A 15,092-nucleotide genomic window follows, 5' to 3' on the forward strand; every position below is an offset into this window, starting at 1 on the left:
CTTAGAATAAAGCAGGAAGCACAGTGCTGGCACACCAAGTTCTTAGAGACCATCAGTGTTGGCCAATTCTGCACTCACGCCAAGCCACCAGCGTGACATTACCACGGAAGTACACTGTAGCAGTTTTGGTTTCTTTAAACCAAACCCAAGTTTTGTTATGTAAACTTAGGTTTGTTTTAACCCCAGGTGTGGAATATGGGGCTGTTTCAGTTTGTCCACAGCCATTAACTATGATTGTCTTGTGCTCTAGCAGGGCCGTGATTTGTGCCAGCCGCAGATAAATTTAATTCTGAGAACTCTGAGAGGCTATAAATGCCAGAGCCCAGAGAAGGGCAGATGTGTGTTTGGAGGAAAGAGGAAAGCTGCTGCTGCTTTCCCCAGCTGCTCCTGGTTACTGTTGCAGTTTGATGAGAAGTTGGAGATCTCCTGACTATCAAGACCAAACTTGCCCCCAAGGAAACCAACAACCCTAACCAGCAGGAAGTAGTTTAAAGAGCAGCACAGCCCCTCTCCCCACTAACCTTCTTTCTCTCCTACCTGGTGTTGGGAAGGGACTGAGGTGAAGGGAGGTAGAGGCCTAAGAACCCCAATAAAATAGATTTAAAAATACACGATAACTATACACAATTTAGGAAGAGCTCTGCCTTTACCTTTTAGGGCATGCTGCACTAGAATACAGGTGCTACAGTGAACTCGCCCCAAGATGCTGATGGATGGGGTGGGGTGGGGATAGCTGCCAAGGCTCTGTGAGTTTGTAAAAATCAGCAGATACAGCCAAGATTGAGGTGATGTTACATTACAAAGGGCAGGCAACTGTTCTAGACTAAAAGATAGGTAAAGTTGGGCTGGCTAGCTGGCTCAGTGGGTAAAAGCGCTGCTGGGCAACCATAGTTCAATCCTCAGAATGCACATGATTGAAAAACTGACTCCTGCAAGCTGTCCTCTTTGTGCATGCTATGGGACATATGGGCCCCCACAATAAATGTCAAAAAAAAATTTAAGGGTAGAAAGACAAATGCAACATGATACTTAATTAGATAGAGGATGTTGGGAACTAACTATAAGTCATTTGGGAGTCAAATGGGGAAATTTTAACATGAGCTACATCACTAGATGGTGACACTATTGGGGCCAGCAAGAGGGCTCAATTGGGCAGGACTTGCTATGCAAGTCTCCTGACCTGGTTTTGATCCCTAGAACCCAGACAAAGCTGGAAGGAGAGAACTAAGTCCAGAGTTATCCTCTGTTCTCCCCAGGGAACACTTATCACACACACACACACACACACACACACACACAATTTTTTTAAAAAAGGTAACAATCTAGTTTCCTTGTGTGCTTCTGGCACTGTGGCATCTGTATCACTAAAAGCATGCTCTTATGTGGGTATAGGGGGTGTATACTTGATACTTGTTTTCAAACAATCCCTGAAAAGGTCTATGGAGAGAAAGTACTCCTCGCAGCTTGCTAACCAGAGAAGAATGACACAAAGCTTCTGAGGTCTGCTGTGGTTTGATGTGGTCTTCATAGCCGTGTCAGAACACTTGGTCACCAGCTGGTGGTGCTGTTTGGGAAGGCTGTGGTACCTTTACCGGGGCTGAAACCCACTGGAGGAAGTGAGTCACGGGGGAGGGCCTTGTGGTTTTACAGCTACTCCCACTTCCTGTTCTGTGTACTTCCACGGGGAGGCAGCCAGGCCAGCAAGCCTCTCATTCCTGCTATCATGCAGTCCTGGCAAAATGTATCTCCTTGAACTGAACTCCCTTCTCTTACCCCAAATTGCCTTTTTGTGTTTTGTCACAATGAGTAAAGTAACAAAGTCTCCTGCAGCCCAGGCTGACCTTGAACTTCTGAGTCTCCTGGCTCCACCTGTACTCTGGGATTAGAACTGTGCAATGCTGAGGATCACACCCAAGGCTGGATAAACACTCTACCAACTAAGCTACATCCCCTGAGATACAAAGTAATTATAAAAATTATTTCAACCTTCAGATATATTAAAAATTTCAAAGTAAAAAGCTCACTCTAGCACTTAACCTGCAAGCATCATCATTTAAATTACAGCTAACTACACCTGGCCTATGGAGTCCTCTCCGGATTCTTACCCTATAGTCCTTCAATTTGAAGATGGACAAATGGATGGACACACACAGTGCTGGTTCGGGCTACTTTTGCAGATGATGAAACACCATGTTCAAAAGCAAGTTGGAAAGGAAAAGGGTTAATTTTGCTTCCTTATCACTGTCAGTCATTGAAGAAAGTCAGGGCAGGAAACTGGAGGCTTGAACTGAAGCAGAGGCCATGGAGGGGTGCTGCTTGTTTCTCCTAGCTTGCTCAGCCTGCTTTCTTACAGAACCCAGGACCATCAGCTCGGGGGTGTCCTCACCCACAATTGGCTGAGTCCTCCCACATCAATTACCAATTAAGAAAATGCCCTGTAGGACAGCCTACTGCCTGATGTTATGGAGGCATTTTTTTAATCCAGGCTCTCTCCACTCCAACAACTAGCTTATGTCAAGTAGATAAAACTAGCCAGCACACACACACACACACAATAGACAGACAGACAGACAGGTAGGTAGGTAGGTAGATAGATAGATAGACAGACAGACAGACAGGTAGATAGATAGATAAGTAGGTAAATAAATGAATAATACATACACACAAACCTACAGGGTTTATAGAAAAATGGGCTCAATAACTGAAACTAAATCAGTGGCAGTTAAATATGTATTGATGTGTAAAAAATATACAAATTTATTCTGAAAAGCCTGTACTTGCTGGCAGGAGCCCATTGGCCTGCCCACTATTCTCTGGGCAAAGGAAGAGGATACAGAGGGAATTTGGTGGTAAAGATGAAACATAAGCCAGATCGAAAGGAGGGAATAGCATCAGGGCCAGGCACCACTGCAGCTGCAGCTTGTAACCAAGATGCCCCACCCCCCCAGTCCTGCGAAATGAGAGAAGGAGCTTCATACCCTGGAAGAGGGGTGTGCCCTGTATGTCCATGCAGTTCAGTTCCGTTCGGGCCAGATATATTTATGCCTGTTCAACCTGCACAGCCCACAGGCAAAACCACACAAAAGCCAAAATTCTGCTGTGCTCCAAAGATTCTCAAATATATCACTCCCCCTGAAGAAATTTGGGTCCTAGTAGTGCCTATATGACACCAAGCCTGTCTATAGAAGATGTGACATGGATTCCCTTAACTAGACTTTATTCTTACTCCATTTACAAGTTAGTAGATCAAAATACTAGAAACAGGCACTTTATCTTCAGTTCCCAAGCCAGCCACTCAGGGGCCACAGTCTATACCAGGTAGCTAGCTTTTTGTCACCCATGACCTGCCAAGAAAGAGTAAGGTCCACCAATTTCCCATGCCAACTTTGTGATCAGGGTGACAAACAGCCCAGGGTACACAATTTCCCCACCGTGCGGCCAAAGAGAGACAGTCTTCTGTACCAATCTTTATTCACACATTCGATAAAAATGTCACAGTTAAGAGCAAACTCATTATGATGATACAAGTAACTGTACAGAGTCAAATCACTGTTAAGTCAGAAAAAAGGGCAACCGTAACTGTTTAGTACCGCGCCCAGCACACGAACATGTACACATGCACTCAACGCTCGCACACATCCAATTACAGGTGCTATATTCAGATAAAAGGTTTCTTTCTGTCAGGTCCTGGAGAGAAGGGAGGAACGATCACTGAAAGACACCGACTGCGCAGTTCACTCTCTGCTCTGGCAACAACTGAAAAAACAAACACTGGGGGAGTTAGTTGTTTCCTTGGCACAGAACCAAATAGGCAACAAGAAGGTTAAAAGGGTTAAGTTCACCTTGGGTTTAGCTTCCTTTTACAGCACAACAGGGTAGCAAGCAGGAGAAAAGAACAATTCAGCTATATGAACTCCAGAAAAAGAGAGAGAGAAAGATGTAAAACTTGATCCCTTATTCACCATAAAGATACCAACATGGCCAGGCCCTACCATCTGGTTGTGATCTTATCCAAACTGCATATCACTTCTGTATCAGCTCTGGAGAGAAACGTTGAATGGATCAAGAGGGTCACATAAGCCTCATCCCTACCACACTGGTATGGGGCAAGACTCTACCTGCTGGCCCACAGGTCAGTTTGCAGTTTTGAAAACTGAGGAAATGGCACAACCACCATGCACTACCTTTAGCCCTCCAGGAAGGCCCAGTCAATCTGCAGTGGGAGAATAGTGGCCAAACAAATAAGAGTATGGAGGAGTTGTATTCAACTCCAACTCCATTTTGCTACAAGGGTTAGAAAGAAATCTAGTTATTTTAAAATGAGATGTTTTATGCACACTTCCACTGATGCTATCAAAACACTGATGACATCAAGTAGAAAGCTACTGTCTAAAGGGGTTTACATCTATGGTGCTCCTGGCAAACGGGCTGAGGCTACGGCAGAGGCCATGATCCAGTGAGCACAGCCCATGAACACAGTAAGGCCAGTTGAGATGGGCAGTTAACTGCTCTGAATCAGATGAGTCGATGTCATGGTGTTTTTCAGGGGGAAGGGCCCCTTGGTACAAACTTCATGTCTCTAGGTAAAGCAAGGTGAGGACAAGGCACTTAGCTCAGCCAGAATTGTTCATGCCATCACAGACTGTTACCAAGAGCACTCCACGAGACCCCTTAGTGAGAACCTAGGGCCAACGCTTTCTAAGTGACCTACAGAACTGAAGGGCATCCGGAGCGCCGCACAACCAACGGTTGTGGAATGTCAGCAAGGAAGCTTCTCGGAGGAGGCAGACGAAAGTCATCCCCTTCTGGCCTAATGTGAGAGGTTTGTTCCAGATTAGTTCAGCATGATACTGAATTTCACAACAGCTGGCCTGAGACCATGACTCCACGCTGTCCCGGTGCTTTCTGCTTGGTAAAGAGCAGTAGGGCTCCAAGTGAAATCTAACTCCAGTTCTCCCCCACTGACGATTACAGCAGACGTCCTCTAACATGTATGACTTGTCTCTGTCCTGCAGCAGAGCTGAGGGAGCAAGGTAGGGCCAGAAGTGCCTGTCTTTCCTTATCCCAAAGGCCCTCAAGCATACTCAATCCGAGCTGGGCCACAGCTTCCCTCATTCTTCCGCTCGGAGGAAGGAGCAGTAGCCTTGGCCTCACTGCTCATTTCCAGAGGCTTGGCTGAGATGTAGTCCTTCACTTTGATCTCCATGTTCTTGGCTTTCAGAGTGGCCGTGTGCAGCTTCTCCAGGAAATCTGGCATGCCTATTGGGACACAGCAGAATCTGGTCAAGCTGTGGGACTGGTTAGTTTTGTCAACTTGACATGAGCTAGAATCATCTAGGAAGAGGGAACCTCAGCTGGGAAAATGCCTTTATAAGACTGTCCTCTCCAAGCCCTGCAGAGCGGCACCTTTAATCCCAGCACTCAGGAGACAGAGGCAGGTGATCTCTGTGAGTTTGAGGCCAACCTGGTCTACAGAGTAAGTTCTAAGACAATCAGAGCTACACAGAGAAATCCTGTCTCAAAAAGACTGACTTCTAGAAAAGTATGTGGGGATATTATCTTGATTAATGGTTGATGTGGGAGGGTCCAACTCACAGTGCATAGTCAGGTGGTCCTAGGTTGTACAAAAGAGCAGGATGAGCAAGCCATGGAGAGCAAGCCAGTAAGCAGTATTCCTCTATGGCCTCCACTTCAATTGATGCCACCAGGTTCCTACCCTGACTTCATGATGGATACAGGCTATAGGGTAAAATAAACCTTTTCCTCCCCAAGTTGCTTTTTTGGGCCATGGTGTTCATTAGAGCAACAGAAAGAACACCTGTCATACAAGCCAGCAACAGGCTGAAAACCAGAGCCTATTCACTCCAATGCAGGCAAAAAGCCTATGAAACCTGTGACAGCTGCCTCCTGGAATGCTTCCCTGCGCACAGGTTGTAAAGCTACCTACAACTCTGAATCAAGGATCACTGATCCACTGTAATCTCAAATGCCTCTTTTTAAGTGATTAAAATATCACTTAGTGACATAATAAAACAACTATCATTTAATTCACATACGTGAACACAGAAATATAATTTTCTACCCTCCTCCTGAGGAATAAGGAACTACTCAGGGAACCAGAAAAAAAAGAAAATTGTATGAGGAGTCAGGCATGGCATCTTATACCAGTAATTCTAACACTTGAGAGGTTGAAGTTGGAGGATCAAGAATTTAAAACCAGCCTGCGTTACACAGATCTTCTCAAAAACAAAAAGAAAAACAAAAACCCAAATAAAAACAATGAAATTCACATAAGAATGCTTTCTTAAGATGTGGAAGGTGTGATTACAGCTATGACATGCAGCCTGTCACGAAGCAGCCCTTTCCGTAAGTAACGGCCTACAACTAAGTTTTGCTGGCCAGATCTGATAGCCTTCAATATTATGGTTTTATCAAACAGGCTCTCACTTGAGGTTCTCACCTAGGCCTTTATCCTCCTGTCTCAGCTCCTGCACTCACTACTGAGATTACAGGAGTGCACTACCAGCCTAGCCATTTAATACTACCAATCAAAAAAACACAAATACTTCTATGCACACCATCTACATATAAGGCATCAAAGTGTCTTTAAAAATCTCCTCTGGGTAAAACAAACAAAAAAACAAATAAAAAAAATCCTTCTCAGCACTCGTTTTTTCTTAATCCTTCCAATCCCATTTAAAGGCTAGAGTGAAATGGGAAGATTTTCCAAATTTCCCCCAACGTGACTACAAAAAGCACCAACCCTCCTGTTGCCACTAGGAGAGAAAAACCAAATCGTTCATCTCAGGTTCAGACCCTTTGCGCACCCCTACTTACCACTGGAGACCATCCAACTGACACAGTACCGAGGGAACACTGTCTGTGGGTTGTCACTGTATGTTAGTAAGTAGTCAAAGCCATTCTGGAAAAGAAAAACAGCAAAGATGAGGAGCCCCGGGTCACTCATAGCAGCAACCTCTACATCCAGTACCAGAGTAACCATGACCAAATACTGCAGCAAGAAGCACAGCAGTGCCCTGTGCGCGTACACGAAGTCCAGACGCTAATGCTCATAGAAAGGCCCTTGACTATCTTGTTCCTGGTAAACCATCAAGATAATGGGGAAGTTTCCCGTGCCCAAATCACATGGCCTCTGTTAAAGACGGATTTTTTTTCATGGGCACCCAAAAGTTACATGTTAAATAAATGGTGCTATGAAGCTAGTTTCTGGTGAAATTTCTGGTACTAAGTCTCTAATAGTTTTCTGGTCAAAATATCAAGCACACACTGTTGTATTTTGGTGAGAAGAAAGCCTCATGTCAACTCCTCAAGATTATTCTGTGTCTTCTTCTTTCATAATCCAGCTGTGCATCCTTACTAATGTGACCATACTAAATTTTAGCTAAGAGTATACTATTTGCTGGGTCCTGAAGGCCTTTCTAGCAAATCTTTAAACATGGAGTAACCTTGAGGACCCAATACAGATGCCCAATGTTTACAACTTCAAGATCTCACCTTCCCCTTCTGCTCTTCTTGCTAACACTATGCAGCTGGAGCTGCCTTAGGTCCTTGCAGACTATAACGTACCACCCTCTCCCATTTTACAGATGAGCAGCTTGGACACAAAAGTGAGAAAGGAAAGACTGACCACCAGGCCTACACACCTACTGTTCGTTGGCTCAACCCTCCCATAACTAACACCAAAAAGGACCCAGAATTATTGAGGTTGTCAGAGTGCTCTGGTCTTGTGAGTATGGTGGCACGCATCTGCAGTCCCAGCACTTGGCAGGCAGACGCAGGAAACGAGGCTACAACAAACAAAACAATGACCCTAAGAGAAGCAGGGAGCAGCTGTGTTCTAGCTGAAGGAATAAAGAACAAATGTTCTAGCCACATAGTAAAAACAGCGGCATCAAGACTTGGCCTAATATCTTAATAGCAAAACCTACCCTCCCAGCCCTGTGCGAAGTATACCACTAAGCTGCTGTTCATTTTCTTAGCAAATACTTGAATGCCTGCTGTGCCAGCACTTTGCTAGGTGCTGCATGACAAACACATCAGCTCTAGTCCTTGCCCTCAGGAGCTTCTGATTATGAAGACAAAGTGACCTAGCTGGTATTGCACTTCAGCGGTGGAGCCACTCCTCAAATGTGAGGCCTTGGGTTCAGTCCCTAGTACTGAGGGAAAAAAATGAAAGATGCTCTAGCAGAAATCCATACTGAGCCCTGTGGAAGTATGCAGAAAGAGGTAAAAGCCACATAATAAGAACACAACCAGACCCACCACAAAGGCTGCTTACATGACAAAATGAGCATTATGGGACTAGAGAGAGGACTCAGCAGTTAAGAACATCCTTGAAGAGGACAGGGGCTCCATTCCCAGCATCCACATGGTGGCTCAACCATTTGTAATTCCAGTTCTAAAGAATCTGACACCCTCTTCTGGTCTCCAAGGGCACATGGCATGCACATAGCAGACAGATATAAAAGCAGGCAAAATGCCCATACACAATTAAATTTAAAAAGCAATTACCTCAAAATCCCAAAATGAAAAATCAACAATCTGTTGTGGAGAGGGAAATGTGAAAGATGCTTACCACCTACAGAACGCAGCTGAACAGGAGAGTAAGTGCTACTGTCCTTATTGTAAGCCCCCTAGGGCCAGATCCCTTCTGAGGAAAGTTCTGGACTCCCACCAATCCCCACCCTGGAAATCTCTGCACCCCACCCACAAAAGCTACTATATAAACCCTGACCCTGTCTTCTGCTTCTTTCTAGAGCACAAGCAGCCACCCTCCCATAAATCTCTTATGTGGTTTGTTACTGAAGGGTAAAAGGACCAAGCATCGAACACCCTGACCCTGACTTGACTCAAGCCCACATCAGGACGAAGAAACACGCCTACCAATTGCTAAGCCCATCCTCAGTGCAGGACTTGAAACCCATCAATCCTCAACCTTAGAAGGCTCCACCCTCCAAGAAACCCCACATAAAACTCTGCCTTCTGCTCAGCTCCCTGTTACTTCTCACCCAACCAACCCTCCTAGGCTTTCTCCCACCAATAAATCTCATGTGAGGTTTGTTGTGCAGTATGACTTTGTGGTATTCCTTGGCTCCCAAATGCCAGGACACCGCTCAGAGCAGAGCTGTAACAGTTTGTAGAGAAAAGCCTTTCCTTCCGCGCTGCAACACTTACAGGTGTGCAGTATTTGTGGTATTCCCTGGCTCCCGATTGCCAGGATATCTCTCCTCTCAGAGGTGAAATGTTCACACTTACAGCACACTTCACAACCCCTGGGTTCCAAACAGTTAAGAGACAAGACTGAATGTTGTCCACCGAAAAACATGAATGCCTAAGGCAACAGATATACACACTGCCCCAAAATACATTACTATCTGTTTACTACAACAAACAAAACAAAACAAAAACAGCCTAACCGGACCTGAGATAAGGTTGGAAAAACTACGAAGACAAGGCTTTAAAACCCAATGTGTTATACATGGCCAAGTACCGTGAGCATAACACAACAGCCCCATTAGCAGTTCACCAGCTCTAGCCTGAAGGACTTGGTGTTGATAAAAACCTGGAGAAGACAAGTACCAGCACATATTTTTTGTTTTCTGAGACAGGGTTTCTCTGTGTAGCCCAGGCAGGGCTCTCAAACTTAAGAGACCCACTTCCCTCTCCCTCCTGTGTGCACCACGACCACTACCTGAGAGGGTTCTTAACAAACACTCCTCTCACAAGAACTGGATAGGCTGTTGAAAAGAAGTGAACCAACTACTTCCAAGCCAAGATGCCAACCAAAGAAGCTCCAGGATCCAAAAGGGAAGATCAAAGAGAATCATAAGGGTCATCCAGGGAGCTTTAAAAGTCAATCCTGAAGAGGACTTGATAATATCCCACTACATAAAGGACACAGCACTGGCGGGGCGCATTTTGTTCTCCTTGTGATAAATGTTGCATATCATTTGCTTGTGTTATTGTGAAACAAAAGCCTCTAACTGAAAGAATATTTCTAGTTCAGAATTCAGAAAGAAAAATGATTGAACCAATCCAGCCTTAAGACTTCCCATTTCCTGAAGGGGATCTTAACTTTTAGAACCTAAGGAGTGTTTTCAAAAGTCTAAAATGATACAGAATAGTTTTCAGAAAAAAAAAAAAATAAGCAAGTTGAACAATTTTTTCCTATTAGCTTTTCCTATTATACACACACATAAATCTAATATTTTTAATAATAATTAACAAGAAAAAATAATTAACAAGGATTTATCAATTAAGGCAGGGATGTCCTTAAATGAGTGTCTATCCAGCTGGATGCCATCAGCTGAATGGCTCTAGAAAACAAGATCACACTTCTTTTTTTTTTTTCTTTTGGTTTCTTGAGACAGGGTTTTTCTGTACAACCTTGGCTGTCCTGAACTCACTTTGTAAATCAGGCTGGCCTTGAACTCATACAGAGATCCACCTGCTTCTGCCTCTCAGAGAGCTGGGATTACAGGCATGCTCCATGGTGCCTGGCTTCAAGATCACACTTAATATGACACAAACAATAGGCAGATGCTTGTGTCATGCTTGGTGAACGATGCTGCACTTTTAAGAACACAGTTCCTGATGGAATAATAATCATGCTCCTTGGGAGGACTGACTACCCTTACTAATAAATTAATGACAGGAAAAGTTAAAAGCAAATCTGAAAAGATCAATAATTAAAGAAAAAGAGAAGGAAATTATAAGATATAATTATGGTCTGTTTTCAGATCAGAACTCTGATCTGCTCAGAGTTCAGTTCAAATAAGGAGGGGCTGGGCTCTTCTTGCCTCTAGCTGTTTGTCTCAAACTGAGAATTGGGATGTCACAGGCTGCAGCCCATGATCAGAAAAGGAAGTGGTTTCAAGCCCCAATTATTCACTGGATGAGCTCTGCATTCTAAACCAATAGGATAAGGACTGTGGGAAGAGGCTGCATTCTAAACCAATAGGATAAGGACTGTGGGAAGAGGCTGCATTCTAAACCAATAGGATAAGGACTGTGGGAAGAGGCTGCATTCTAAACCAATAGGATAAGGACTGTGGGAAGAGGGCCTCTGAGCCAACTCTCCAGCCCCTCTCCAGCCCCTCTTCAGCCCCTCTTCCCACAGTTCAGTGCTCAGCGCATGGACCTGTGCTGCCCACATTCACAGTGGTCTCCCATCCCACCTCAATTACAGCACGAGAATCTCCCGGGGCTTGGGCTTACTGTCAAGACTGACAACCTTAGTGTATCCAAGGTAGGTGCATGCCTGTCCACCCACAATAAATGAATAAATGCAAAAACATGTTTAAAGGAGGGGCTAGAGAGATGGCTTAGTGGTTAAGAGCATCTGCAGAGACCCAGCTTTGATTTCCAGCGCTACTTGGTGGTTCACAACCACCTGAATCACATGTCCCGAATCCGACAACCTCTGACTTCAGCCAGCACCAGGCACAGAGGTGGTATGTAGACATACATGAGGGCAAAACATTCATTCACATAAATGATTTAAAAATCCACACACCAACTTGATCCAGGCAAATCCTTCATTCAGTCTCTCTTCCCAGGTGATTCTCTGTGGGCAAGATTCTTAGTTGTCATTTAGAACTAACCACCACACAAAGACACAATTCAAAAGCAGAATAAAGAATTTATCTTTAATCCCTTGGGAGGCAGAGGCAGACTCTCTGTGAGTTTGAGACCAGCCTGGTTTACAGAGTGAGTTCCAAGCCAGTAAGAACTAGGGAAATCCTGCCTCGAAAAATACAAAACAAAAAGCAAAAATTCAGTACAGACAGCAGATTAGAAGCTTCTTATTCCACGTGACTCTGTGAGTGAAAAAAGGCAGGGTGAACAAGGGCAGGCCACATTCCAGAGAGAGAGAGAAAAGGGAAACACCAGAAATCACAACCCAAACAGCAGAGGAACCAGAAAGTTATGTAGGAAAAGGGCCAACAGCACTACTCTAGCCTTCTTCCCTGCAGGGCAGAAAAGGGAGCCAAAGCCATGAAGGAACTCTGGTCACAACAAACTGGTGGGCCTACCCGTAAGACCAGTACTCATAAGTCTTAGAGTCAGTAGGTAGACTTGGTGTTGACAGTCATGATTCCTGAGAGCAAATCCATTTTGTTACTCCCCAAAGAGCTACAGTCAGGGTCCTCTGAGGGGTGGACTACTATTTGAAACTGAGCCTTTGGGGACCTGAAAACAAGGAACACCTAAACTCAGAAAGTCTGGAACCAATTGCCATGAGCAGCAGTCCTGGAGAGGGATGGGTCAGGCACAGACATACTGAGAAGTTCAGGCAGCAGGGGGCTCAGGCTGTGGAGGTCTCAGCGGTAAGTGGCCCCACCTTTTATGCCAGAAGAGAGTTCTATAACCTGAGTGCTGCAGACACTCATAGGTGTGGCCAGCAACTGCACATCTTCCATAGCCTCTAGAGATGCCTCCTGGTCACCTGTGATTTGCTGCCAGGCAAGACTGCAAGCCCTGAGCCTAAGTCTAGCACACTGCTGGATTTATAGAAACTTTTTCCTTGTAGGATGGCTCACTGCTAGATGGGTTCTGAAAAAAGTGAGAGTCCTGAGGGCTGAGGGCCTCCCTTTCCAATGCAGACCTCTCTGCCATTTGTTTCCTCTGAGCATGAAAACTTGAGAGCCTCCAAAGTTTCTGGGAACCTGCCTGGCCTACCTCTTAAGATAGAAAGGGAAGAAAAGCTACCAAACCCATTCTATAAAGCTAACATTATCCTGATATCAAAACTGGATTCAAACATTAACTAAAAAGAAAGCTCCAGAGGACTCTCTATTTTTATTCAGTATAGTGTTCAAAGGGCAATCTAGCAGTAAGGAAAGGAGGAAAAAAGGGAGGGCTACAAATAGCAAAGGACAAGAGAAGAGAGAAACACACCCATGTTTATGGACCAGCAGAACACTGAAAATGGCTTCATCGAGCTGAGATGGTTCAGAGAGTAAGAATGATGCTTGCTGTTTAGCTTAGATCTCCAGCACCCATATGCTGGGCTCACACATGCCTGTAACCACAGTGCTAGATGATGAGATGGGAGAGTGAGCAGAGCTAAGAGGATGGCTGGGACTTACTGGGCAGTCAGCCTACCAAAAAGCTCTGGGGTCAGTAAAAGACCCCAGGAAAGAGAGTGCTAGAAGACATCTGATGTCTTTCTCTGACCTCTGTGCACACGCGGGCACACGGAAGCCATACACATAATACATGCATATACCATAGGGAGTGGGGGGAGAACAACTACATTATCAAAAGATGTACACATCTAATGCAATCCACACACCAAGTTATTTACACAAACAGAAAAAATAAAATAAAATCCTAGTTTGAATGAAAGCAACAAGACCCCGAATAGCCAAAGCAATCCTTGGTACAAACAAAGAGGAATGGTAGTTATTATAGTTTCTGATTTCAAATCATACTACAAAGCCCTATGAACAAAAACATGGTATTAGTACAAGATAAGAACAAAGGACTGACACATAAACCCATCAGCTTCAGGCCTGATTTTCAACAAAAGTGCCAAAAACATAACGATAAAAAGACAACTTCTTTGACAGTATTGAGAACGGACACCCACATGTGTAAGATGGAAATAAGCCCTCACGTCTCTCCCTATACAGAAATCAGTTCAAGCTGTACATTGCGGCGCACACCTTTAATCCCAGCACTCAGGAGGCAGAGGCTGAAGGATCTCTGAGTCTGAGGCCAGCCTGGTCTATAAAGCAAGTTCCAGGACAGCCAGGCTAAGCAGGAACACCCTACCTCAAAAAAATAAAAAATAAAAAAAAAAGTAACAAAAACAAAAACCTGAAACTTTGAAAGTGCTGGGGGAAGAGAATCCAAGATACTAGCATAAGCAAAGAACTCGCTGAACAAAACTCCAGCAGCAAGACTGACCAATGAGCAGATGTAGCTGTGCACACAGGAGCCCGAGGCAAGAGGACTGTGAGTCAGACATTAGCATGGGCTATACAGCAAGTTTCAGGCCAGGCTGGCCTGAGCTATAGGCGACTGTCTCAAAAAACAGGTAACAATAAAATCATCTGTTAGTGACCTCTAGAATTCTATAAAACTCAGAAGAAACAATCAGAAAGTGAGACCAGGGTGCATAATGTACCTAACAAGTTCCAGCTGACTCTAATGCATATCTCTCCTCAGCTGTTATTTTTGTCTTGTTTTGTCTTGTTTGTTTGTTCTGAGACAGGGTTTCTCTGTATAACCTTGGCTGTCCTCAAACTTAGAGACACACATGGCTCTGCCTCCCAGAGTGCTGGGATCATAGGCGTGCATCCCCAAACCTGACTGCTTTTGTGAGATAGGTTTTCCTCAGAGATCCACCTAGCTCTGGCCTCCCGAATGCTGGGATTAAAGGTGTTCACCACACCACCACGGCCCAGCACAAGGGCTCTTAACCACTGAGCCATCTCTCTAGCCCACAAAGCATAAATTTTCCAGTCACCCTGGAAACAACCAGAAAGTGAGACTAGGGCCCACAATACACACAACAAGTTCCAGCTGATGCTAATGCACACACTCTGGCAAATCGCCTGTCCCCAGTTCAAACAAAGGCATTCCTTGAAAATAATTCCAAAGCTACAACATTCATCTCTGAGGTAAAACTTACCTCATCAAATGACTTGTGAGGACGGATAACCATTTGGGATTCATAGGATCTGACCCTGACGAACTCTGGAGACTCTGGCACACTCGGATGTTCCACCGCACTGTAAGGGAAATGGGATGACTGACTGTCGTGAATTAACCAGTGTGAGCCATGGTGGGGGAAGGTGGGGCGGGGAGTGGACACAACTCCATAACACTGACTCAACCAAACCAAGAAGCTAATGAAATGAATGAACACAACTCAGGCTGTAAAAATTTGTAAGTTTCTTTGATATTGTAATATATGGCTCAAAGGCTGTACTTCTGGTTCTTTTTTTAAATCAAGTCACAAAATTTAATTAAAACTTAAATTTAGGCACAGTGGCTCTCAACCTATGGGTCTCCACCCTTTTGGGGAGGGGGTCAAATGACCCTTTCACAAAGGTCACTAA

General features: G+C 44.7%; 1 protein-coding gene across 2 annotated transcripts in view; it reads right to left on the reverse strand.

Annotated features, from left to right (window-relative positions):
- Positions 1 to 3,454: 3,454 nt before the first annotated feature.
- Positions 3,455 to 15,092, reverse strand: part of Stard7 (StAR related lipid transfer domain containing 7) — a 28,472-nt gene continuing 16,834 nt past the window's right edge. The window contains exons 6-8 of one of the 2 annotated variants that reach the window (XM_021657088.2): positions 14,663 to 14,762; positions 6,838 to 6,922; positions 3,455 to 5,259 (exon numbers count right to left, since the gene is read on the reverse strand). In XM_021657088.2, coding sequence (XP_021512763.1) covers positions 5,075 to 5,259; positions 6,838 to 6,922; positions 14,663 to 14,762 — 370 coding nt within the window. In that variant the 3' untranslated portion in view covers positions 3,455 to 5,074. The remainder of the gene's footprint in view (positions 5,260 to 6,837; positions 6,923 to 14,662; positions 14,763 to 15,092) is intronic. The other variant, XM_060371913.1, reaches the window with a different exon arrangement.

This window comes from Meriones unguiculatus, chromosome 18 (genome assembly GCF_030254825.1).
Source record: "Meriones unguiculatus strain TT.TT164.6M chromosome 18, Bangor_MerUng_6.1, whole genome shotgun sequence".
NCBI lineage: Eukaryota > Metazoa > Chordata > Mammalia > Rodentia > Muridae > Meriones > Meriones unguiculatus.